A 27,783-nucleotide genomic window follows, 5' to 3' on the forward strand; every position below is an offset into this window, starting at 1 on the left:
AAAGCCAACTAAAGATTTCCAGAGTTTTAATGGTAAGAGTAATTCAGCACTGGAAGTGCTTACCCTGTGTGATGCTGAATTTTGCATCACTGGTCATTTTAAAATCAAGGTGGGATGTTTCTCTAACAGATCTGCTCTAGGAATTATCCTGGAGAAGTTCTCTGGCACGCGTTCTACGGGAGGTTAGAGTAGAAGACCACAATGGTTCTTTCTGGCCTTGGAATCTATGAATCTATGATTTGGCCCAATGATTCTTAAGAGAAAAGGATATGGGCATGTATCTCAGATATTGTGTTGATTATAATTTTAGCAAACTGTACTTCAGATTAGTTAAGTAAAACTTTAGGGGGGCAGGGGAGGTTAAAACTGAAAACTTTGTGTGATGCAGTAGGGACTGTCTGTGTGGGGAGTGGGAGAGCAGGGGAGGACTTTAGGGGATGGACGATGCCAGGGCCTGTAACCTGAGCTAGGTAAGGGAGGGGAAAGGTCAACACCTTTGCCCGGGAAGGGGACAAAGGAAGGGAGTGGCAAGAGGGAAGCAGTTTGAGTTTGGGCTTGGGGCTGGATGGGCGGAATTCAGGGTATCCTAGCTAGGATCCAAGCACCCTGAAAGCCCAGAAGGACTCGGTGGAGGGGTCCTGACTGCCTGCAAGCTCTGCTGTAACCTGTGTTCCTGTTGTCCAATAAACCTTCTGTTTTACTGGCTGGCCGAGAGTCACTGTGGGTCCCAGGAAGAGGGGTGCAGGGCTAGACTCCCCCACACTCCGTGACACTTTGTAGCCTGGAATAAAAGTGGAGAAGAAGCAATGCTTCAATATGAAAGAAAGTCTGAATATTTTAAATCAGAGCAAAATAAAAAAGTGACATGGTGACAATTCAATGCAAGGTACAGCTATTCATTTTATGTGCAAAGACTAATTAAAATTAAAGTGCACCCCACTGCACTTTCTTTATTGCCTGTTACATACCAGACCCCTTAATAAAACCAGAGCACAGGGTGTGCTGCAGGGATGTAAACTGGTAGTTAATGATGTATATACAATGTTTTGCATTGCTTAGCCAAGCAGGTCAGCCTGGTAAATGAACTCCGGAGATAGCTGCTCAGTTTGAAGCACCTATTAATAACAATTGGGTTACACATGCAGAGCAAGAGTACAGCCACTCTTAGCCTGTAGCTGATTAACAAATTTGCATTCCATGCACTTTAAGAAGAATAGAAAATCACTTAGAATATTGTCAGTTCCCCAGCCCGTTTTGTGTTAACTCTGTCTACCTCTCTGATCATGCCAGATCTGATCATTCGTTATGTACATTCAGCAGGCTGTAGTTCATCTATTTTTCTGTCCTATCTGGTTCTGTTTCATTTCATAAAATGTTTTACAGCCTCGTGGAGGTGCAGTGTAAAAAGGAAACACAGACTCTTATTCCAGGATCACAGAAAGGAGAGAAGTGACCCATTAGGTCAGTTTCCTAGATGCTGTTGACAACAGAGGTAGAAGGATATAAACAGTGATCCCATAAGGAAACTACACTCATCATTAATATAACGTTATGTTGTTTTAAAGCTGTGTATTGGAACTGTACTTGTGTAAGTGGCATGCTATAGCCTCAGCATTTAGATTGGTACTCTTGCTAGACTGTCCGTGGCATAGCTATTGGTATCTGTATTTTGAATGAAGTTAGGTATGTACCCAGATCTAGAATGTTGCCATGCCAATTTCACCATTGCTAACAGCACAGTTCCTGAAGATCAGCACCACTGATGTTCTGCGGAAGAATGAGGTTTCATTTGCTGTGGACTACTTTCTTTATGGCTTTTGTGGCCTGGATTTGGGATTGGATTTAATTAGTGTGAAATGTCAGGTCTACTTTGGGAGCTTGTGAGCACGCTGTAGGTAGGGAAAATGGATCAGTCAATTTGCGTGCGTGTGTTTGTGTGTGTGTGAGAGAGAGAGAATTTCATCTTACTGGATTCAACCCTGAAGTTTCAGAAAAAGTTAATTTGTTGTACGTTGATTTATTTTCTGTCTTTGAGTTCAGAAAACTCTTGCTGCTGATCTTCTAATTTAATGATCTCATTTCCTTACATCTAATGGGCATGGACTCCAGGTAGATAAATAGGAAGGAGATGTAGGGAAAGTTTTTTTTATTTTAATTAGAAAAAATAATAATTTGATACGGAAAACCTGCATTTGAGATGCATAAATTAAAATATGTGAATTTATATGTAAAAAACATATTTAAAGGCAAGGAAGAGAATGAAAATGACTCCTGTGAAGGCACTGTTATTTACGGCTTCTGGTGTGAATCTGTACATTGATAATTAATTAATTACACATAAAGCTGGGGGAGACATCTTACCAGCAAGTGAAATGTTTATTCTTCATAACTACAAAGGCAGCCCCAAATTTGCAGTGTGTTTCATGCAAGCAGTGTGGAATATCCTTGAAGTCAGTGAAGCCCAGCGGTTTGTGCACACCATCGGTTGCAGGATTTGGACCTTAGAGGTAGATTTGGGTTAATGAAGTCAACTATTATATTTATTTATTATATTTATATAACTATTATATATTTATCCCACTATTAGTAACATGAGTTACCTTCTCAACCTGGCCATGACTGGAAATATATCTACTCCACTCGACTTAGATTTAAGTTTGTGAATAAAGAGACTGAAAGTTGGGAGCATGAATATCTGTTATATACTACATCTAGCTAATATACAGGTCAGCTAAGAATGCTGAGTTCAGAAATGCAGACACTAGACATATTGCTAAGGACTTTTCATAGTAGAATCCATTCTTGAGTCATTCAAAGCATAGTAGTGTATGAGTCCTGTTTCATAGCCCTACTTAAAAAAATATTTAGGTCAAAATTTCAAAACTGGACATTGATTTAGGATACCACAAGTTTGTGGGGTTCAACTTAAGACACCTTGAGGTCACTTCTGAAAATGTTGCCCTTAATATGTAGAAAAGCAGATGGCTTATTCTTTTGAAGCTACGGAAGTCATTTTCATTATATTTCTTCTGGTCTGGTTATCAGATTTTTCTTCTCAACATGGGTAAACCTGGCATGCTACTCTAATAGATACACAAACATTGCATTCTGATCTGTTACATAAATCATTTTCTTTCTCTTTTTCTAATACAGTTCGATGTCTGTCCGCAGGTCAGGTTGCCCGGTAGGAAGCCATGCTTGGATATTAATAGCCATGTTTCAACTAGCCATGGATTTCACCATCTGTGAATCTGTAGCCCAAGGCCAAGGGTTTAGGCTCCTGCAAAGGCCTTCTCACTGGCATAGATTGTCCAATAGTCCTTTGTGGAGTTTTAAAAATGGACAGCAACTGAGGATTCCTGGCCCTTTTTGGAACCATGTTTCTTCTCATCCTGAACGATCTCATGGGCAAATACAAACATATCATTCAAAAAGGCCACACAAAGCCACAGACCAGTTAGCAGGCCTTCTTTATAAAAGCGTGCAATCCAAGCATTCCGCTACTGCAAAATCAGACCCTTGGGTTGTAGATGGGAGCAGCAGGAGTACAGACCAGCAGACCCATTTGAAAAGGGGGAAAAGGCACCTCCGAGGAAGCAGTTTTGATCACAGAGACAGCAGGCCTACCACGGTGCCTGAAGTAATTGTATGGGGCCCAACAGGGGAAGAGGACTCCATAGAAACCAGTACATTCCCTGGGAATTATGGCACCACGACAACTTCTGCTTTACAAACCAGAACGACTACTGTGGCAACCACCACCACCACCACCACCACCACCACTTCCACCACTGTACAGTCTAAGGGGTTCACAACATCACCTGTGCCAGGGCTTAACACACACAAGAACAACCCTGGCAGGATTAGCACAACGGAACCCTACACCAGCCACAAGAGCAATGGAAAAGAAGCCCGTCCACCTAAGATAATGGGAGACACTACAGGTATTTTCTGTCTGTTTATAGGGTTTTGTTTTAACTATTGATTGGGCCAAGTAAGAGCAAAGAACCTATTGCCGAGGGCAGAGTTGTATCCTATATGATGGGCACCAATGAGGAGACTGTAATGTGGGCCAATGCCACAATATAAACAAGGTGCAGTGTGTGACGAAGGCTTCATATTGTGTTTGCTTTGCCAGGCTGCAATCATCATTAAGGAGTCATTAAAGAGAACATTATAGTGTAATGTCCAGGTTTCAAAACAGTTAAGCAATTTTCAGTTAGGGAAAGGTGAGTGAACAGCTTTGGATAAAATAAAAACTGATCTGAATTTTTACATGAAATTCAGATCAAACTTTTTTTGTGATTTGCATAACATTTGCTTGATCTTTCTATTGTATTTCAATCTTCCTCTGCATTCTTGGGTTCCCCAGGAATAAGCAATATTTTTGGCCTAATCAGCAACAGGAAATCTCACAGGAAAGATTATCCCAACAAGATTTGCAGCCTGGTTTTGCGAACTCAAGAAGCGTCCAGATTATGAGGTGTTTGTCCAACAAAATATTTTGCTGTTCCCATATTTCTTTCTAGTCTCTTTCATACAATATGTCACTAATCATCTACACACTATGGTTGCAAGCTCTGAACTGCAGACAGATTCTATATGCTGCTTGCAACATGCAAGTCTTAACAATCCCTGAAAAGTATAATAATAGTCAGTGTATTAATGTGGCACTCTGGTACAGTACAATATGCAAACAACATAGATTGTTAGCATTTCAGCTTTGGTGACTGCAGGGAAAACAATGAGTATGGTTTTCACTATTCTTTCCGTAATTTAGATGCAGTTTTTCATTACACAGAAGCATTCAGCAACGCCTGCTGAAGTCATTCCCGTCATTGTTTTCTGCCTTACAATAGTACTTATTTCTCATGCAGACTGGACACAAAGGTTACTTCAGTGCAATTTGAGCTGGGAGAATGCTGCTAAAGAAATCACAAACCTTTGTTTCAATGAGAGGCACCGATTCCTTTCATTTCTATTCAGGACTCTTCTCATTTGTTCTTCACGAACATTTATTGAGTGAGTTTGTGTTTGCAAGAATGTTCTCAGTTAGAGAACGTGCTGTAAGTATCCATGTTGTGATACATAGGTATGGGTGTTGATGATAAATGCGTGCAAGTCGTCTCAGAAGCTCTTTTTGGCCTCAGGAGTAGAAACAACTTCACTTGACTTAGGTGATCAGACACACCAAGTTCTGAATACACAAATGAAACAGTCGCATTGAGCAATCCATGTGCTGAAACGTGTTCACCTACAACATTCCCCAAGTTATTGTGATTAATTAACCTATTGGTAAAAAATCTGCAAAACAAAACAAAAAATCTACAGAAAACTGATGTTCTTATGTTCTAATTTCTTACTAGAGTCAGGGGATAAATCCTTCATTCAACTGTTCCCTGTGACTAGTTTGTTCAGTGTAATTCAGGCTCACCATCAGAGTCTCCCATCTAGCCTCTTCCGGGGGCTGTGGGCTTGCAACATCTCACGGAGAGAGTTGGGTTCTGATCAGACTGCACTGTAAGTATTGACCTGGGATCTCAAACGCTCCCGATTCTCCTCAGCATCATGTTCAGTGTATGGTATTAAAAATAAAAACAACCATCAGCCCAGCACTTTGGATTACCTAGTGTCCCTGAGGAAGCTAGTAATGGGGTCAGGCTACAGACATGGAACATTGATTAGTGCTTAGTACTGGGACACAGCACCTAGCAATAGGGACCCCTGGTCCATGACTCTTGGTGCTACCTCAGTACAAGTAAATCATTTTAATAACAACAACCCTGGGGTTGTGTTAGAGGCAACGTCTTCTGTCGGGTAAGAATGTTGCCGAAAACGTAGAGGAATTGGGCATTAAAAAATGAACACTAGATAAGCAGATGAGAACTCTGATCCATCATCTTTATGTAAGAAATTTGCTAGGAGTGTACAGACAGTTTGCATATTGCCTCTATAAATCCACAAGCTTAATCAAATTCAGTGCAGCACTCATTTACTGTAGTATTTAGTAATATTTAGGAAAATATACTATTTTCCACTGACACCATTTGCTGTGTGAGTATGGGTGGGAAAGCAGTTTTCCATTTATTCCAAATTATATTTATTTATTACTAAAGTAGTACTGTGGGACAATATTATGCAGCTTAGCAAATTAATTCACATTACATTGATGGTGAGTAGTCCAACAAGTCAGATGCTTATCTGAGAAAGAATTATGGGGTTTCATAATGCAACCTCCATCCTGATTAATTTCTCTAATAAACCCTCTTCAGAAAAAAATGTCACTCCTAACTTCAAAAAGTTATTCATATCTGTGAAAAGGAGCCCAGCCTACACAGCAGTGGAAATGTCAGCCTCAGGTGGCTCACTTAGAGACAGAATATCAATCACACTCTCCAGCACAAGAAATCTAATCAGTTCATATTAAGACATTTGATGGAATGTTAAGATTTACTTCCAAACCGTGTGTTGTTTTCAAAGCAGATAGTATCAAGTCCTATTGTTATTAGCAATACTTACATCTGTAGCTAACTGCATTTGTACATACGCATCTGAAATCAAATCGGTGCCTTCCACACATATTTGCACTGAGCAAATTCCTGTTTATTGCTGTGACTTAATCACAAATGGTATAATGCTCTCAAAGTATTACAGGGTATTGTTCAGCTGCTGGGATATCAGAGGAATGCGTCAGAGGAGAGTGTTCCTCGCTCTGGACAAATGACATAGACTTTTTGTCTAAAATGTGACTCATCATTCATTATCCCTGTAATGTCAAGGTTCATTAACTGTGTTGCCAGTCAGTGGTCCTGTATCTGGGACACCGCTCTGTGATCTAGGCACATTACCTAGGTCAGTAGCTTGTGTCTGAGTCGTTGCCTTCTCCTCTGGTCTTTATATCAGGTAGCCAATGTTGCAATATTTCCGAAGTGCCCAAGGTTTACTGGGTAGTTTGAAGATAATACTGGCAGTTTGGTAAGGGCGTCTGACAGATATATATCACTATTCAGGGGAACATTGCAATGTGTTTCTACTTGAGCTATCAACTGACCACTGATAATTGTCACTGAACAAACTGGCCTTCAGCAGATTTCTCTCCTGCCCACTAGGGTGACAGAGAAGTGATCTCAGTAGATCCAGTAGAATTTAGGATTGGGACATTGAGGTGGTGTTTTTATTTGCTTTTCTCACCATTGTACTTTTAGTTGAGTTGCTCTGTTCAGTACACTGACTCCACAATGAATTTGCTCTCCTGGTTTGGCTCAGAAGTGCCCACAGTGATTGACCTCCGGAGGTTCAGTCTGGAAGTGTTATCCAGACAGTAGCTGGAGCAGGCCTCTAGAAGGATTCCTGAATTCAGTTCCTGGCTCGGACGCTAACTGAGTCTGTTAAGTTGATGAACTGACATAACCACTCACTACTGCAATTTACCCATCCGTAAAGGGTGGTGTCATGGGCTGCTCTATTCACCAACGGGGGGCCTCCTTCTGGCAGTTCTGGGGATTATCTCCACCTAGTTCAGCATCCCTGTTCTTATCTTGCATCATTGCCATTCTCCTCCTGCCAATGGAGATGTCGCACAGCCATTTAATGACTCAGCCCTTCAGCCACGTCACTCTGTGTTTTTTCATTCTAGGAGTCTTTCCAAGACCCTCTGCACCAGGGCTTCTGCCCCCTTTCTTTCTCCTTTACCTCAGGGAGAGAGACTGCAGGCTTCTTCCCTCCTGCCTCCTACACTATCACCAGCCTCCTGGCTTGATAGGAGCCCTGCCTGTTCCCTCACAGATAAGCTTCCTACTAATTAGCACCCTCTACATAGCCTAAATCTTCCCCATTTGCAGCTTAATTGGTTGATTGGGCTCACCTGGCCTAATTCAGCTCTCTCAGGGCAGGTGTGGGGAGCACACCCTGTCACAAGTGCACACTGAGACTTTCTGAATATCAGACCCCTTTCAGATATCTCAAGTCGGGCTCCCAAAACTTGAGGCACCTAAAATCAATAGTCACATCTATAAACGAAGGCCTAGAATTCTAATGGCTCTGCAGCTGTGCGTGATGCATGTTTAACTGCTGTACAGTGAGGCCCTACAATATACAACACACAAGGAGACAAACGTAAGCATGTTCTAATGAAAGAAAACCCTTTGATCTTCATAGCTATTCATGATTTGTTCTCCAGCTCAGATCAATCAAAACTCAAGGATGAGCTAGCACAGACCGAGATGGAACAATGCTTTGCCATTTTTATTTTTGTACTGAAATTCGCTTACACCTTTTCAAGGATGTTTCTCCAACTGCTTTGTCCTTGTCAGCGTGACGCCTCTAACATCCTTTACAGTGTTGACGTGCTGACAGTCACAAAATTTTGCTGCCGTCTGACTGATGTGGCTCTTGCTGGGATTTTACCATTTGTGGGTGTCTGAACACCTTCCTAACCTCAGCTTTGCAGTCCAGCTCAGCTGTGAGAGCTGGACGCTGTTCTAATGAGAATCACAAATGAAAGGGCAAGGTGCATCTCCTGAGCCGTACATTTGGGGTTTAAATCCATGGTTTGTTAGTCACCCAGGACTGAGTCCTGTGCCCCTCGCCAAACTGAGTATCCCTTCTTCAGGCCGCAAAGCTGCTTGAGGCTACAGTCGCCTGGTTGTTCCTGCGGGCTCTGCAGGGGACGATGATTCACAGAATGCTAGTGAATCTGCACAGATCAACAGGCCTTCGTCCTGCCCAGCCTCCACGAAGCCTGTGCTGAGAGATTCAAGATCCAAGCCAGCCTCTCCCAATTCTCCCATCCTGTCCCAATCCCCTGAAGGCTTATGCTCAGCCTGTGCTTCTAAGACATCTGGGAACTGAAACTCGCCAGTTGACTTTTATCTTTTGGCTTCTAACTCTCATTAGGGAGTTTTCAGAATGATTTGAGTTTTCATTAATTGGCTTCGTTTACTGAATAAGTGAATACAGTAAAATGCTGTTGCTGGCTAAAGGACCTTTCTGACCTTAGCCCATCCACCCTAACTTGAATAAAACCTAAACTCTCAATATCCCTTTGATTTCTTTATCCACATTAAATATGCCAGCTGCCTCAGAGACTTTTGGGGGGAAGGGGAGGGGCTCTCTCTCACTTCCTAGGTTAAATCCTAATAAGGACTTGCAGTTTTTTAGTGGTTTTTTAGAGTTTGTTTGTTTGTTTGTGTTTTTACCAACACAAGCAAAATAAAAACCTCCCCCAAGATGGTTCATGATTCATACACTGGAGCACAAAAGGTTAAAAGTCTATTGGGGGTACAAGGAGTGTAGAGAGTAAATGTTTGATAGAAACTAGTACAGTGTGGGAAACTGATGAAATAAATAAGAGGATATAGGTATATACACACAATCTGGACCAGATCTTCCTCCAAACTCCAGTGATGGTTAAGGGGTGTGAGCTGGAATGGAGCATCCTGAGGGAAGGAAACCTAGGTAAAATGAATATTGCTCCAACAGCTAATATAACCTCCCCTTTTAAAACAAATACCCTATATAGGTACTTACTGATTTCACCTGCTCATCTTCCCATTGGGACCCCAAATTATGTACCAGGCCCTGGTGGTTTGTTCCTACAGTGTGTGAGAAATACCAAATATTGTAGTGGTGCAGCTGCGTTAAGTCAGAAGAAATGTTACAGTAGGAGTGGGGTCTCCCTGCATCCCCCGTCACTTCTGCATGGAAAGGCAGCAACCAAGTGTCTTTAAGCACTGAGTAAAGTACCCTGTCTTTATAATGATGTACATATGTAAGGTCATGCATTTTTCAAATTCTGGTGCTCTCTGTTATACGAGGCAATGGAAGTAGTTATACTTTGCCTGGAAGTGCCATATGGTTAGAAATTAAGACTATGTGATCTGTCTATACTTTTTTGTCTAGCTTAGTGAACATTACAAATCATTGTCTGGCAGTCTTGTTACATTAGTGCTACAATAAGCAGAATGGATAAGTAAAGAGACTTTTGCTCTCAAGGCTGGAACGCTTTTTTGTTTTCCACAATAGATCCAAAAAGTAAAAATTTCTATAGTGTTTACTCCCTAAAAGATTCAACTGAAGAGAAATAAACTTTGGTAATAGAGGAGGTGGATGTGAAAGGCTGTGAATTGTACCACAGAGCTGCAAGCAAATAATCAAACTCAGCTGGACTACAACAAAACCTCTGTTCTAATCCCACACCATTTCACATGGATTGAATGCTGTTTACCTTATGAAAATGGCTCTCTCCCTCCATTTCTGTCATGCGCACATGCATATACATGAACACACAGGCATGAACATGCACACGTAAACACATAGATGCTCATACTCAGACATTGGAGTCAGTCCAGATTTAACCACAGTAAGAGAGAAATGTGGTTCCTGTACTTTAAGGTTGATTATGGGATGAATGGTACAGAAAGATATAACTAAACAAAGTTATTGAATATTAATATTCTCTAGAATTGCTCTGAATGTAGTAGTTGACACTACATCATCCACAGAAGCACCTGTACACCTATGCTATGTCATAGAATCATAGAAGATTAGGGTTGGAAGAGCCGTCAGGAGGTCATCTAGTCCAACCCCCTGTTCAAAGCAGACCAATACCAACTATCTTTGGTCTTTCCTGCTCAGTGTATATTAACAACAAAGGCCTTGGGAACAATCTTGGTATTTCCTCAGAGATTAAGAGTTGCTACATCCCAGGACATCAGATCCATCCATCTGGTCATTAATCCCCAGAGGTGCTTTGCCCCTCAGTTATATCTTTGTTCATGGGTCTGTGTCCACTGTGATCGGCCATCATGCATTTTACTATTTTTATTATTTTAAAGCAATGCAGGTGTTTGTTGAACATTAGGAATAGCCCTGCCAGTGAACAAGATCTGCATATAGAAGACCCTGGGGGCCAGATTTTGGCTCCCATTTCAGCCCCTCTGGAACATTTGGTGTCAAAAGGGCTGTCAATTGCCTTAACAAAGTGACCAAGCTTGTCCTGGCAGGGGGGCAATTCTGCGTGCCTTAGCATTGACAAAAACAGCGCTGTCGCCTCTCCTTCCCTCCAGGTGTGTCTGGGGCCAAAGTGCTGCTGCATCCCAAGAACACTTGGATGGCAAAAAGGCCCCACTGGGACTGTTACCAACCAACGTAGGGTAGAATAGCCCAGATGCAGTTCTAAATGACTGTCAGGGGCAAATTGGCCCCCAATAGTTCTGGAAATCAAGGAAACAAAAAGGTGATGTATAGTTATGTTAGTCCACCTGATCGCCACAGCCAGATTCAAATATTGGGGACAATATATTGAATACATCCAGTAATCCAAAGGTAACTGGTTTCCACTTTGTTCATAAAAGGTCTTTCTAGTCAATGACTGTAGTGCAGTAACAGAAAATGCCTGGAGCCCTGAAATGTACTAATGCACCCTGGTATTAAATTAGTTGTGAAATTGTTAATTCTGATTAAATACCTCACATATTAATACCTCTCTATGAGGACTGGGTGGAATTTACTTGCTTGGGAATATAGCAAGTGAAGAAAGAATGAAATGGCCTGGGTGAAGTGGCTGTACCCAGACCTGTTCATTTGCAGCCATTCATACTTTCAAGGAAGAATTTTTCTCTGGAAATTATACTTCATTTTCTTTGCATTAGGTAGACTCCACTGATACATGTGTAGACACCAGTTGTGCAAACACTGACTCGTGCATTCAGATATGCCTGTTGCAGCCGTCCAGTGTTGTTATAGTATTAATGTTTATTTGTTATATCATTAATGTTTGTTTATATATAAGAGGGGCTCTGTCTCAGAGAGTTGTGAGATTGCTCATATACCCAGGTGTTTGCAGGGTCCTGGCCAGAGATTTTAATTTACTAATTTTTATTCTGGTCCGAATCTGTGAGGGTCTCACTGTGAATATAGAGTCTGCACTGGTTACTGAGTGCTGTGCTCATTCCCATCATACAGCGCCTCTCAGCATTTTCCCAACCAGGCCCCTGCTCCCATCCTCTGCTTCAGTACCTTCATCCTTTATCAGTAGTAATGAGGTGCGCCTCTGTCCTCAGACTGTCATTGGTGCCATATACCTTTACCTTAGAGACCCTGCAGATTTGTGTTGGAAGGCTAGACTCACGGAGACACAACAGGTAAAATGCTGCATTCAATATATGGTTTGTTTTTCTTTTGAAACCAACCCTCTTAGGCAAAAATTCTCTCTCTCCCCCGCCTTACTGAATAAAGGGAAACCAGAAAACAAGATTTATCTGTGAGCCACTAGCTGCAAAGCAAGCTCTTAAGGTAAACTCATGTGGAATAGAAAATATTCTGCTGGTAAGTAGGAAAAAGATAGAAAAGTGAGCATGTTTAATATGCTTAAAATATATACATGAATAGAAAGGCTAGTCGGGGATGGTGGATTTAATTGTGCAAGGCTTTTTGTTTTCCCATTGAGGCAAATAAAATCAGGTATGTTTATCTGTGTGCAACCCCAATTTGTTCTGTGTATGGCACTCCAGGCATGTGTTCACCCAGGCATAGTTTACGATTGTGCTTTTCAGAAGGTACACCTCCCTTTTGGGGGTTGGGGGGGGGCTGTCATAATCATTTTACAATAGAGCATGTAAAGAAAGAAATAATTAAAATTCCGTAGCGCTGCCAGACACAAAGGTTGTAATGGGGCTTTTAACACAGGGCAGAAATGATGGACTATGCAAAACCTCGTGTCTTTTGCAAAATGTTGAATATCCTCTTTCCCTACTGGCTAGGCTAAAAGAAAAAGAGCCCTTTTTTTTTTTTTTTTTTTTTTTTGAGTCTGGGCATGTTTGGCACTCACTGAGTTCTCTGAAGCTTTCTTTTTATTGTGATTAGAATAAAGTGATTAAACCTGTAAGTGCTTTCTAAGGCATAAGGCAGCATAGCTCTCTATGCAGTCTGCTGCTCTGAATAGCTGTTTGAAAAGTGGTCAGTGTCTTAGTCCCATTCTGAATGGACAGGTGTCCACATCACAAATGAACACTGCAGCTGGTACTAATTAGCACACTTGTTGAGAATGGGGAAAGAGGTCAAGGATTGACTGGGTCCGGGCATCATCCTCCACTTCGGTCCAGTCTACCTGTGCTCATCACTGAGGTAAATGGGACATCACCCCTCATAGGAGCGTTCTCCATCAGTGGAGGCACATAGGGTGGTGGGGGCGAATGTTGTTTGGTACTGCCCAGAGGGCTTTAGTCTCCAGGGCTGTCAGCTGGAATCCACAACACCCTCCTCCATCCCGAAACCCAACTCAGTTCACTAAGATTTTAAAACGACTACATAAGAACAAAAATATTCTGCTGCCCCACTGAGAAATGACCCCCGTCTTCAAAAAGCGGGTGTAGGATAGGGGGTGCTGGATGAGCAATCAGATGGCGCATGCCAAAGGCTTCAAAGGAATTCATTAAAGCTAAAATATGTTTAAAAGAAAATACTGAGCAGTTGGAAGAGAACTGCCTCTTTGATCTGCTTTGCCAAGACATCATGATCTGCTGCAGGCCTGGGAGCTCCAGTAGCCGCAGAGAGGAGTGAGAGAAATGAGGTTAGGACAAATTTACTGGGAGACAGTAAATTTACCTCAAGAGATGGCTTGTTTAAATTGTATTAACTGTGCAGGTGGATTTGACAATGATAGTGAGTTACTGGTGCTTGCAATCTCTGCTCCTTGGATGCTGTGTGAGGCACCCTGCCTAATCACAACTACGCTAATGCAGAGCAAAGGGGCACCACTCCATTGTGCAAGAGGAAAGCAAGATTCGTAGCTCCACATCTGTCGAAATGCCCTGCCTGTCTCTGCAGTGTGTTTCCCTGAGGACAATCTCCAATGGTAATAACAATGAGGAATCCTCGTGGTCTCTAAGATGCCACAATCTTCGTTGTTTTTGCTCATACAGAGTAACACGGCTACCACTCTGAAACCTGTATTCTCTGGTAATGGTGCTATTTCCTCTACTACATTCACTTAGAGTGTCGCTACACTATAGGCTATGCACAGTATGTTTGAAACCCAGCCCTTCTGGGTTGCAGTGACTCACACACATAGGCCAGAGTTGGGTCACCACATCGGAGATGTCAGTGAGGTCTGAGGCGAGCTGCACTGGACTGTGAATGTGAACAGGCCCCATCAGACAAAGGCTTTGGGCATTTTAGATGTAGAACCCATATCCCACCACTCCCGTAAACAGTGTGGAGTGACTGGTTATTCATCAATGTGAGCTTCACCTTCCAAGGGGTGAGTCGTCATTTCTAAGCCCTTTCACATCTTGCACTGGATAATGTCAGGCATCCTCTTTCAGACTCAGTGGGAGGAGATGTTACCAGTGGTGAGGAGGGAGGGGAACAAAGCGTATTAAGGGGAGCCAAGAGTCCTGCTGTAGAATTACAAGAACCCCTGAGCTTTAGCCAGTCCTTTTGGAAGTGAATTCAGCACAGCTGAAGAGGCACAGGCCGGAGCTGTGGAACATAGCTGCAGAGCTGGCGGAGCTGGGAAGCTGCAGTGCGGGTTTGCTACGATGGCCTTGCCAAAGCAGTTCAGCCCTGACCTGGAGAGGACACTGGCCGTTGTGTTGAGGATGCCTGATAGGGGGAGAAAACAGGGGTGGTCCTCCAAATGTGGAACATACTCAAACCTGCCCTGGCCAGGGGGAAAATCCATCGGGCCTTATGGATCTTTTTCAGCCCTATTTTCTGGATCTTGCATCTTCCCTTAGCTGGAGCAGGTTTACTGGGACCATCTAATGGAACTAGGAGATGTGGCCAGCCCAAACTCTCACCTGTATCAGCCGGGATCCAAGGGAAGAAGATAGGGAGGCTTGAGCGAGGGGCAGAACACACAGGACTGCCAGGCAGGGGCCAGGTCTTTTGGTCTGGGCTGCCCTGGAAGAAGGCTGATCCACCCACCGCTCTGCAGGGGTTGAGAGTACAGAGGGCACAATGAAGATATTTATAGTTGGGCCGTTAACTTGCTGCCAGAAGAGCTGATTGGTGTCCATGTTTCTGCTGAGTTGCGTAGCGACACGTTTTATTCACTGTGTTTGTGATCACAACTTGACAGGTTGGGTTGGAGGCAGTGGGCTGGTAACTTGCCAGCAAGATGATGATGTGGGGGGAGGGGTTGACAGATAGTGGGAGAGCTCATAGCATGTCACCTAGGAGGAGAAGAATGAAGAGGTAACGTTTCTTGGGGTGTGGAGTTTGAACCCTGAAGGCAGATTTGGAGGGGGGGGGCTGTGCTCGGGAGTGTGGAGCTGAGCTTTCAGCAGAGTGGGACCAATGCAGTGATACACAGTAAAGGGGTAGCGGTCATGGCACCGGTGGGGTAGATCTGCGTGGCTGTCGTTTATAAGGTTGCAGCCATTGAACCTTGAACACAAGTGTTTTATCTCCATGTGGGGTTTTGTGACCTACCTGCAGGAACAAACAGGTCCTGCATCTCACACATCACTCACAGGATTAGGTGTTTTCCTTCTGAAAGAGACAAACTGATCTCTGTGGCCTCCCCCCTGCAAACAATACCTACTATTGCAACTGAATGAGCAGTTTCACTAATGCCTTGGGTCTGAATAGCCTGGAAAATCTCTGCCACTTCTGTCCCACACTGCGTCTCCAGGTGATACCAGTGGAAAGATACAGATGCTTGTCTGATGTCAATCAGCACAGCTTCATTCACTGCAGTGGGGATATGCCAATTGGCCACCGCTGAAGTCTGGCCCTTCAAGTCCACAATGCAGGGCCACTCAGAGGATTCAGGGGGCCTGGGGCATCTTAGGCAGCACTGAAGGGCCCCCCGCTGCCAAAATGCTGCCAAAGACCTGGACCGCCGCTGGGCCAGGGGTCACGGGGCCCTTGTGGGACCCAGGGCCTGGGACAAATTGCCCCTACCTCTGGGCGGCCCTGCCACAATGTAGCTCAACGAGTAGCAGTCCCTGTCACTTTTAATCTTCTTACAAGTGTGTTACCTCAGCTTCTTGCATTTTCCTGTGAACAGCCCATTAATACTGCAGTGGTGAGTCCAGCAGACAGAAGAAAAGGAAAGAAAGACAAAGTCTCTTAAGTGCTCACCGGGAAGTCTATTGATTTTCAGGTTTATAATGGCTGTATTCTCTGCTGATTGAAACCTCTGTCCAAGGCCTAAAATAGCTCCTCACATGCTCAAGTTAACCAGAAATGAGCTGTGCTTTTATTAACTGGTCAGCCAGCTCATTTTCCTCCCTATTCACCTCCAGGCAGGGAAGGGCACTTTTGTTCTAGTGCTAAGTGTGTGCTTGCCCCCTGGTTTGGCAGGTGGGACCTGACCCTCACAGGACTATGGTTAGGTTGGCTTGGCCGGGTCCTAATCTAGACCTTGAACAGGCCAGAGCAGAAGTGCTGCCCCTTCCTTTTGGCTACAGACCTTCATCCATTCTCCTCCTCACTGCAGATTCCGGCCAGCCACACTCCTCCCCACGGGGGGTCCTCCTTCCTTTTCATCTCACTGCCAAACATTGTCAGCACACCAGGCATCCTCAGCTGTTCCCCCTCCCAGCACCCCACTGCCCTTTTGAACTATGACTATGCAAATAGCCATGGATTCCATGGAATTTAACTAGATGAAAGTCAATAAAGACAAGGGAAAAAGCACAACACTTTAGAAAGGAAAAATCAACTTTATAACTGGCTAGGCAGTGGTACTGCTGAAAAGGATCTGGGGGTTATGGTGTATCACAAACAAAATGTGAATCCACAATGTAATGCAGGCACAAAAAGGGCTAATTTTCTGGGCTATATTAACAAGAGTGTCATATAGAAGACCTGGGAGGTAGTTGTCCCATTTCACTCAGGACAGTTGAGGCCTCAGCTGGAATAATGTGTCCAGTTCGGAGCACCACATTTTATGAAAGATGAGGAAAATTGGAGAGAATCCAGAGCAGTGCTACCAGAATGATAAAAGGTTTAGAAAACCTGACCTGAGAAGAAAGGTTACCAAAACTGGGAATGTTTAGTCTTGAGAAAAGAAGACTGATGGGGAACTTGAGAACACGCTTCAGTGGACATGGAGAACAACTGATCACCATACCCCATAACATATTTGAAGACAGGACAAGAAGTGATCACTTTAATTTGCAGCAAGGGAGATTTAGGTTAGATATTAGGAAAAACTTGCTAACTCTAAGGGTGGTTAAGCTCTGAAACAGGCTTCCAACTGTGGTTGTGGAATCTCATCATTGGAGGTTTTTAAGAACAGGTTAGACAAACACCTGCCAGGCATGGTCCAGGTTTACTTGGTCCTGACTCAGCACAGGGGACTAGACTAGATGCCCTCTTGAGGTCTGCTGTTCTCTGATTCTTTGGTGTGAAGTACCACAGACCGCATCAGCAAGGGGACACAGTTACACTCGCCAAAAGAACCAGAGCTTGACATTTTTGTGCATGTATGATCTCTTAGCTGCAGCTTTGCATTCATGTAGCCGGTGAGCAGAGGGGAGGTATTGCTTGGTTGGTGTTTTTTGTACTACGCTACCTACAAGGAAAAAGGAGAGATGTGGTGTGTACAGGAGAGCAGTATGGGCCTGGTCAAAAGTCAGTTGCAATTCATTCACTTGAACGTGCCCTAGATAAGAGTTACTCCTGAGGGCATTCTGCTCCAAAAAAATAAAAATTCTGCACACAATATTTTAAAACTGAAAAATTCTGCAAATTTTATTTGTCAAATAAATGTGGAGGCTCCAGAATGGCAGTGGGAGCACAGGCCACTGGCTGCACAGAGGTGAGAGATCATTGTGCAGCTCCCCTCACCCTCCCCCTGGAACATGGACTCAGCGGTGAGGCTGCACCAACCCTGACACAGTGCAAGGACCTGGCCTGCCCCAGAAACATCCCAGGGCTCTGCCCCTCCATGCCAGGTACACCAGGTGTGGGCAGGCAGGCTCATCAAGGCAGGATCCAAGTGTGCAAGGACTTAGTGGGGGAAGGGGAGAGGATCCAGGTGTGGATTAAGAGGGTTTTGTGTGGGGCAGTCTGAGTGCGGGCTGCTCAGTGGAAGGCCTGGGTGCTGGGAGAATCTGGATGCACAGGGACTTGTTGAGGGGTTCTGGGTGCAACAGTAATGGGACTCTTCAATGGGGTCCAGGTGAAAGTGGTGGGGGCTCAGCAGGAGAGATGACTGGGTGTGAGGGGGATAAAGCTTGGTGGGAGGTCTGGGGGTGGGGGGGCTCAGTAGGTGGGTGCAGGTGCTGGGAGAGTGGGCCTCAGTGCGGTGGGGATCCAGGTGCAGCTGGTTGGGGGTCAGTGGGGTGGGGATCTGGATGTGGGTTGCTTGCAGGGGTGGTCCAGGTGCAGAGGGAGTGGGGCTCATCAGGGGGGTTCTGGATATGAGGGCCCTGATGCTCGGTGGGAGAGTTGAAGTATGAGGGGGCTCTGGATGAACAGGGGTTGGGCAGATGGGAAAGCAGCTCCCTGTACAGAGATCCTTCCCCCTGCAGCTGAGGAGCGATGGGTGCAGGAAGCATGGGGAGGAAGGAGTTTTCAGAGCTTCCTACAGCCAGGGGAGAAATCTGAGGGGGGGTCTGATCTGGTGTCATAAACAGAGTGTTAAGGGTTAATGTCTCTTATACCTGTAAAGGGTTACAAGCAGGAAACTGGACACCTGACCAGAAGACCAGTCAGAAGACAAGATACTTTTAAATTCGGGTGGAGGGAAGTTTGGGTGTGAATTCTTTGTTCTTTGTTCTTCTCTTGGAGGGTCTGAGAGAGACCAGACATTACTACAGGTTCTCTAAGTCTCTTTTCAAGTAGTGAGTAAAAAACAGGCAGTTTAGGTTTGTTTTTTTTTATTGTTTTACTCTATTTGCAATTGTGGATCTGGCTGGTTAACTTTTATATGTGTAGTTGCTGGGAATATTTTGATTTGTATTGGTACTGGGGGGAAAGTCTCTTTCTGGTATCTATAAGCTATAGAACCCTGTATATTGACATCTTGAAGTTACAGAGATAATTCTTTTTCCTTTATTTTATTAAAAGATTTCTTTTTAGAGAACCTGATTGATTGTTTTTTCTCTGTTTCCCTTGTTTTATCCCAGGGGATTGGGATAACTCACCAGGACGGGTGGGGAGACGGGAGGGGGAGAGATAAAATCTCTCTCTGTTTTCCTTGAATCTGTTTGCTTCTTTGTGGAAGGGAAGGGAGATGCTTCTCTGTATGGTGATTTAAGAGGTTAGATCAGTATCTCAGGATAGCCGAGGGAGGGGAATTCTGAGAGGGGAAAGGTGTGGGAATGGTTTATTTCTCCTTGTCTTAAGAACCCAAGGCGTCTGGGTTCTTGGGGTCCCCAGGGAAGGTTGGGGAGGTCAGAGTGCCCCAAAACACTATACTTTTGGGTGGTGGCAGCCTATCAGATCTAAGCTGGTAATTAAGCTTAGGGAAATTCATGCTAGTATCTCATTTGCTGAACTCTAAGGTTCAGATCTGAGAAAGAATGCTGTGACACCTGGTCCTGGATGCCATGCAGGGGAAGAGGAAGTCCCATCCTCCACGGCCCAGTCCAGACTAGCAGCTGAGCCCGGTGCAGGGTAAGAGCCACCAGCCGGGTCTTCCCCAGTCCTGCCTCCTGGCCCACAATGATTTACCTCTCTGCTGGCTGCACCCAAAATATACTGCTGCGGATGGTCGCATTGCATGACTGCTCTTGTGGCTTCTTTTTCTTCCCCATCAGAAAGTCATTTTTCTGTGGTGAAACAAAGAAATCTGTGGGGGACATAATTTCTGTTCATGTGCAGTGGTGCAGAATTCCCCCAGGAGTAAAGAGTAAGAGTGTGTGTGTGTGAGAGAGAAGACTGATATTAATTAATATACTCAGGTTTTTTGCCTGTTTGAGCTGGCAGCAGTACATGCACTTTATGCCCATTGCCCAGTTGGAGGGGAGCTGGAGATGCTGTTGACAGGCTATCACTAATTTTTCTGAAAAAATAAAAAAAAATAATCTATTTCTTTAGTTGCTGCTATTTCGCAGCTGAGTGAAACAAATCCCATCCTGGTCTTATTTACCACGTGATCTGAAAGCTGCAAGGTCCCATATATACGAGAGCTACCCAGTTTATTACATTCTCAGGCTCTTCCTAAATGAGGTGCATTTTATGGAACTGAACTGAGCTGTTAGGACGACCTCTGTGATCTTTTCGCACAAGCGTCTGCCAGATTTGGGTTTACATGCCGATTAATTATCACAGCAAGGCAACTGGCAGACCCTCCTTATAACACCAGGGAGAAAAGAGCTTTTGTGTGTGTGTGAGGCACAAGAAATGCAATTGGCTTTTTTCCTCCCACTTGGAGGTTTCTCAAAACTTCTTTTTAAGACAGTCTCTCATCTCCCCAGTTGATCCAGCTTTTCCTGGAGATCAAGGAACTTGGAAAGAGATGGATCTGGAGTCAAGACTGTGAAATGAATGCGATTGTAGGCTGAGCAGTTTTTGGCATGTGAAAAGCGGTCGTGTGTGTTGTGTCCACGTGTATATGGGCCCACCCACCTGTGTGCATGTGATAAGGAAAATGGTAACTTGTCCATTTCATTTGAAGATGCACCTGGTGATACTTGCTGTCGCACAGGAATGTTTCTGCGACAATAAGCCCCAGCATTGTTGCTTTAAGGATCCAGGATCCCCTTTCTTGGCAAAAGTCTCTCTAAACAACCAGAGGAACCTTTCTCCTTTCACCTTCCAATCAAGGAAACAACCAAAGGAAGCTTCAAGGAGCTTTGTTTTTAGTTTGCTGAATTCTCCTTCCTCTCCTTTTCCGTCAGTCAAGGCAAATCAAGCTGCCAGCGTAGTGCTAGCCCATGCTCTCAGGGCCTGGCTGGGACACGCTGATTTACTGGTAAGGTTGCTTGTCTGGCTTGCACTGGGTCACCCTAGGCTTTAACGCCACCACCCAGCTAGCGCATGCAGACATCACACCTTTAATCTCTAGTCTAGTCAAGGCTTACTGCGTATCATACATTCCCAACCCTCCCACTGCAGCACCTTTGCAGCTGTCCCTGCCAGCCTGGACTGACTGGGCAGTTCTGGCACAGAAACCTGTTATTCACCTCATCCTATTCTAGGGTTCCCCAGGCACTACTTCCTCCCCCAGCCGCAGAGGGCTTGCCTTCACTGCAACAGTTTGCTCTCGCTTGCCCTATGCAAGCGAGAGCAAATAACACTCCAGCTACACGGGGTGATTTGAGTAGCAGCAGAAGAGTTGTTGAAAATCAGCTGCTGCATCCACACTGCACCCACTAGCGCCAGTGGCAGTGGTGCTCGAACTTCAACCCCTACCCTGACAGCTAGCTCCAATTTAAGGCATCATTTGACTCAAGCTAGAGATTTGGGCCGGGGCAACGAGCTAACAATATTGTGAAGATGTGGAACAAAAACTGCCAGCTAACTGGAGTCCCTTCTGCTCCTGACTCTGGTCTGTTCTGTTGTTCTTGAGCTCTTTATTAACTCAGCATTGATTGAGTCTGGATGCCAATTGCTGGGAACAAACTGCAAGGGACACACAGTTCTGGGAAATCAGCACAAGGAGCGATATGATAACGTGAGCCATACTTCTCACTTCCAGCAAGCCTGTGACAAGGGGGTTGGGTAGGCCCAGTATGCCCTTACCTCCCCAAATCTGCATTATGGTGGGAGACAGTGATGAGTGTTGACATGATGTGAGGGGAGAGGAGGTGGGGCATGGGAAGTCTTTGAGTGTGTAAATCCACAGAGGGAAAAACATGGAGACCCCTGTGCTGTCACTTTTTTTCAGCTGCCACAACACTGATGATTTTGGCATTTTCTAGCAGAATCCTGTCCTGTCAGCAAGTGCTCAGAGCAGTTTATGTAATAATTCATCTGCAAACAGAATTATGAATTATGAATTTCAGGGAAAGTAAACCAGGCAACTGCCTCTTGAGTAGTGAATTTTCTCTTGCACAGTAAAAATGAGATTTAAAAATGTGCTCTCTGCAAAGATACTGAATGTGAATACTGTGTGTGTGTATACACACACAGTGGAGTAATAGATAATGTGTAATGCATAGGAAGTGTGTAGAACTCAAAGAATTTGAATTGGGGATGCCGTGGGAGGATGTATATTCTAGCTCATTTACTATCCTGGAAAACAAGTACACATTGTTAGTAAGTAATTGACAAAGAAATAAAATGATGTTTACAGCAGAAATGCCTTTGACAATTTTTCCACAATACATTGAATGAAGTGGATATGAGAGACACATGACACATGATGGATTTCCTATCTGCAGCTCAGGCGGGGTCAGCCACATCCAGGCAGAGTCCACTCAGGAGGACCCCCTGACATACCTATTAAAATTGATCTAGAAATAATTGGCCTCCCAGCTTCAATAAAACTGCCTGCTGATTCTGATTTGATGACGTAATTATAATAAGATTAGGCAAGACAGCCATTTTCGCACGGGGTATTACAAAGAGAACTCTATAGATCCATTTTAATGTGGTGCGATAAGTGCAGCGCATTACGTTTTTTTACAAATTGCTCCAGGAGGAGGGAGAAACAGGAGAAAATAGAAGGGGGTGTATGTGTGTTTGTGAGTGGGAGGGAGCTAAGAGATGAGGGAGTATCTCTAAAGGTATGCAGGGGGTGTATGGAGGGAGGGTTTGAGGGATGGATAGTAGGGGTAGAAATGGAGAGATGTGTGTGATGGGTTTGTCTTGTAGCTTTGGAAGAAGAACATTGTATGATGGTCAGAAGGGTTGCAATGTAGGTGGAAGGAGGTACTGGTGTGTGAGAGTATTTGGGGGTGTGCGGGAGGTGGGAAGACAGGAGGGCTCTGGTATGTACAGAAGGATGGATGAAGTGCACAGGCTTGACAGTGTGTGGTAGGACAGGGTAGGTGGTGTGTTTTCGAAGTTGTCAGGCATGGTACATGGGTGGTGTAGCGCTCTTGGGGTGTGCAAAGGGCAGACTGGGGTTGGGACAATATAGGGAAAGCAACGTGTGTAGGGTGTGGGTTGTGCGTGGGAGGATAACCTGAGGGATTGGGACGTGAAGCTCAAGGTGGGTTTATTAAGTAGTTATGACCTCATGATGTAACCCTAGATATGTTACTTAGACCCTATAACAAACCAGCAACTGTCAAGTCTGACGGCACCTGCCCCTAGTAAATCAGCAGCCCCACTCCCTGGTGCATATGGGGTGCTAACAAACTTCACTTATGCAATCTAAACTTTTTTCAGTATTTTTTTAACCATCAAAATGTCTTCAACTACTCAGGGTGTTCTTGAGAAGAACATTCCCAAACCAGTTTTGGGAAAAACAAAACTCCAGGTACCGCTCATTCTGAGAAGCAGGGGTCATTGAAACATATGTGCTGAGAGTACTTAAGTGCTTACTGTGAAGAAAGCTCTCATTGCTGACAAAGAGCAGGTATTCAAAGCATCTGTCACATTTCCACCGTTAACAATAAATCAAGATCCGTATCCTCCAGAATAAAGCCAGGCACTTCTGTTTAGAAGTTTATGCAGCTTGCAGGCATTGGTGAGAGTCTGCAAACACTTGCAGATTATAGCTATTTTGATTGGGAAAATGCAAAATATGGTTTTCCTAACCAATGATTTTGAAAGAAGGCCTAGGGGGGGCCCTTTGTTTTTAATTAAGGACTTCTGCTTCCTGCTCACTGCCACTGCACATACTTCCTTTTATGGTCAGAGCACTGCAGAACGTTAGTCCCAAATAAGTTTTCTCATAAAATTAATTGTATTGGTAGTGAGCTGTCTAGCGGCCAGTCCCAAGGACTGCAGACTGCACTGAGCTGAAAGGTGTGAACTGGCCTAGTGGGTGGGGAGGAATCAGTAGATGTGATGTATCTTGGTTTTAGAAGGCTTTGGGCATGACTCTGCATGACATTCTCGTAAGTAAACTAGGGAGATGTGGTCTAGATGAAATTACTATAAGGAGGGTGCGCAATTGGTTGAAAGGCCATACTCAAAGAGTAGCTATCAACGGTTCGCTGTCAAACTGAGAGGGTATATATAGTGGGGCCCCACCGGGGCCAGTCCTGGGTCTGATACTATCCAATATGTTCATTAATGGAGGTGAGATAATGGAGCTGAGACTATAAAATTTGCAGATGACACCAAGCTAGAAGGGATTGCAGTCACTTTGGAGGATGGGATTATAATTCAGAATGACCTTGGCAAATTAGAGAATTGGTCTGAAATCAGTAAGATGAAATTCAGTAAAGACAAATATAAAGTACTTCACATAGGAAGGAAAACTCAAATGCACAAATACAAAATGGGGAATACCTGGCGAGGTGTTTAGTACTGCTGAAAAGGGTCTGGAGGTTACACTTGATCACAAATTGAATATCAGTCAGTAATGTGATGCAGTTGGGATAAAGGCTAATGACATTTACAGAAGGTAATTGTCCCACTCTACTCAGCACTCTGGAGGCTTCAGCTAGGGTACGGTGTCCAGTTCTGGACACCACGCGTTCGGAAAGATGTGGACAAATTGGAGGGAATCCAGAGGAGAGCAACAAAAAAGATAAAAGGTTTACAAAACCTGCCACATAAGAAAAGGCTAAAAATGCTGGGCAGATTTAGTCTTGAGAAAAGAAGACTGAGGGAGACCTGATAACAGTCATGTCAAGGGCTCTTATAAAAAAGACGGTGATCAGTTGTTCTCCATGTGAACTGATGGTAGGACAGGAAGTAATGGGCTTACTCTGCAGCAAGGGAGATTTATGTTATTAAGAAAGACTTTCTAACTCTCAGGGGAGTTAAGCTCTGGAACAGGCTTCCAAGGAAGGTTGTGCAATCTCTGGCCTCACTGAAGGTTTTTAAAACCAGGTTGGACAAACACCCATCAGGGATGGTAAGGGTTCACTCGATCCTGGCTCAGCATAGTGGATTGACTTGGTGGTTCCTTCCATCATTTTGCTGGAGTCTGTGATATTAACTCTGTGTAGTCATTTTTAAAAAACTATTATTTTCTGCTTCTAGTGCATAAACTGCATTTTGTTTTGTGTGTGGGAGATAGTATAGGGAATTTGAGAGTGGATTCTACAGCCTGTTGTGTGTATGTTTACATCTCCATGTGTGTGAGTGCGTGTCTGAATGGAAGTATGTGCAATGGTATTCATGTGAATGGATACTGGGCTTTCTTTCTACCAGTCAGTGTGGGTAATATTCTTCTAAAGTCCAGTAAAATAAAATTAAAATCCCTGCCAAAATCAGTGTCTAATGAAGCTGTAATTAATTCCAAGCCCAAATGAGCAGATCACAGTCTGAGCTGCTCCTAACTGGATAGGAAGCTTGCCAAGAATGGTGTTTGCTGGACACCTCAGAAGAGTAATGACTGCCATTTCCAATTCCTTGCCCCATGGTCTGTGGTGATTGTTTTGACCCTGACAGTATGAAACAAGTGACTGAGGTTTGTAAATTTCCCGACTTCTTAGGCCTTGTCTATACTGGCAGAGATGACACCTGTGAATCATGGTGGCAGCTCCACTGGTGGTTACTACTCTGGTGAATTACACATCTTATTTTGTCCCTGCAGCTTGAGGGGAAGACCTCCCAGTGCCCAAAGGGGGAGTCTGCCATAAAGACAACTGGCTTATCTAAGCTTCTGAAACATGCTTCATCTCACTCTCTCAAAGGTTCCCAGTGCAAAATGCTACAGGAGAGAAGCTGGAGGAAAAGAGGATCCTCATCCTTTCATTTGGAGATAGAAGGGCACAGGTTGTGGTCCAACTCATTATCACTCTCATTACGTACCAGAGCAATGTTTAAGGCTCTCTAGAAAGCAATTTTTTTCTGCCTATTTATAATGAATGTGTCTAATAAAACAGAGATGTAAGAAGATGTCTCTTTGCCATGAAGGCACCGTGCACTGGCCAGGGTGATCAGAAAGCATTTTATCCTGCTCTTGGATGAGTTACAAATCAGCATCATTGGGATAACACTGCCGGTCCCAGCTGAGACCTGTACCAGGGCCACGCAAGAGTGGAAACCTGCACACCCTCAGGAGCCTCGGAGAGATGGGGCTCAAAGAAGAGCTCGCATCCCCTCCAGTCTTCTGAGACTTTTAAACCTCCTTCCCCTAACATGAGTACCAATTCTGTGGCCACACTTTAAATTCCATTACACACCTCTCCTGTAATTACTGTCGAATTACATGGTTATTGAGTCAGTTTTACTAGTAAATACCCTGAAGTGGTAAAGGATTTACAGTCCCACTGTGATTATTAGGTAATTACACTTTGTACAGCTCAAGGTATTTCCTGTGAGACCTATGTTGCCATATCAGAGAAAGAAATATCCCTATATTTATCCAGTAATAATATGGTTCATGCTATGTAATTATCAGCCCATGTACTACCTAGTAATTAACATGTAATTAAATGGTCACCTGTTTCCAGAGTTGTTAAAAAAGGATACTGAAGCTTTGCAGTTTAAAGTGTTACCAGCTTTCTTTCTTTACATTGTAGAGTCTTTCAAAGAGTTGCACAGGTCTGAACCCAGCACTCCTGAACCACCTCATAATAATAAGCTGCTGGGCAAACCTTCAGTACCAAGCTCTAGTGAGTTTAGGGCCCTTCTGAGCAAACACTACAGTAACAGAGAAGCTTGTGCACAACCTATATTCTCAAGCAAACCCTATAATAACTAATCATCCTCAGGGGTAACACTACAAGAAGAACCTAATCTCATTTACAAGCATTCAAACCATAATGACCCAGTGTGATCCTATATATCAACAAGTATCAGGACCCTACAATAATACAGAGTTTATTTGAGTGTCAAGCTTAGACAGGATTATTAGAAACAGTGATTTAAAAATTAATTTAAGATAAGTTGAACACTAAACTTGCTATATTGTCCTTCCAGCGTCCAATAAAGGATTAATTTATTTAAAAAAAAAATTACTTCAATATCTCTTGCCCTGTAGAGCACCCAACCCAATTCACCATCCTTAGCCTCTTCAGATCTCATTTTGTTATTTTTTTTCATGCGTAGAGAAGAAAATACAGAAGGAAAACTTATTTACGCTCTCTGCCACATCTCCACAGTGGGAGTTAGCATTTCCTCATATAATAACTGCCGTAGTCTTGGTGGTGACACTTTCCAACCATATTTATTTCCCTGCCGATGCTTATCTGATGTTTTCTTTCATGTATAACAGGGAAAGGAACACAAATGCCTGAGCAGCTATTAAGTAATAGAGACTTCAGCACAATATGTTCAAATGCTATAGACACATCATACGAAATGCTTGCTACAAATTGTCTCGAAAGGAGGCGTGTGGCTTTCTCTCTTCTGAGCTTGCCACCTGCACACTTCCAATTACTAATGCAAACAAAGTTCCTTCCAGTGCCGTTTGCATGTCAGTCTTTTAAAGACAATGATAATGGTATTAATTAAACATGGAGATAGTTATCCTGCTTCCCAGAGACCGAGCAGTGAAAGCAACTAAAGAAATTGCAGGCCTCCAGCTCAGGTACAGCAATCAGCTGCAATCGAAGAAAGTTGATCTTGTGAAGTTGGAGTCAAGTTAAACTTGGGATTTGTGTTTTGAACTGGTTTGTTTCCCAGTAAAACCTTCACAAAGAAATAAATAACTCCTGGTTAATAGAGCTGGCTCAGAAACTTTGAGGGTTTTTGTGGGAAGAGGGAGTTTGTGAACATTTTTGATTGAAATGGAAAATTGTTCATTTTCCTTGTAATTTTTGGGCTGTTTCATCAAAAAACCCAAACACCTGGGGGAAAAAAGGTTTA

General features: G+C 43.9%; 1 protein-coding gene across 4 annotated transcripts in view; it reads left to right on the forward strand.

The window, feature by feature from the left end:
* AJAP1 (adherens junctions associated protein 1) overlaps positions 1-27,783 on the forward strand; it is a 122,015-nt gene that overhangs the window by 42,676 nt on the left and 51,556 nt on the right. For 3 of the 4 annotated variants that reach the window (XM_030537762.1, XM_030537761.1, XM_030537764.1), the window contains exon 2: positions 3,154-3,944. In XM_030537762.1, coding sequence (XP_030393622.1) covers positions 3,154-3,944 — 791 coding nt within the window. The remainder of the gene's footprint in view (positions 1-3,153; positions 3,945-27,783) is intronic. The other variant, XM_030537763.1, reaches the window with a different exon arrangement.

This window comes from Gopherus evgoodei, chromosome 18 (assembly GCF_007399415.2).
Source record: "Gopherus evgoodei ecotype Sinaloan lineage chromosome 18, rGopEvg1_v1.p, whole genome shotgun sequence".
Classification (NCBI taxonomy): domain Eukaryota; kingdom Metazoa; phylum Chordata; order Testudines; family Testudinidae; genus Gopherus; species Gopherus evgoodei.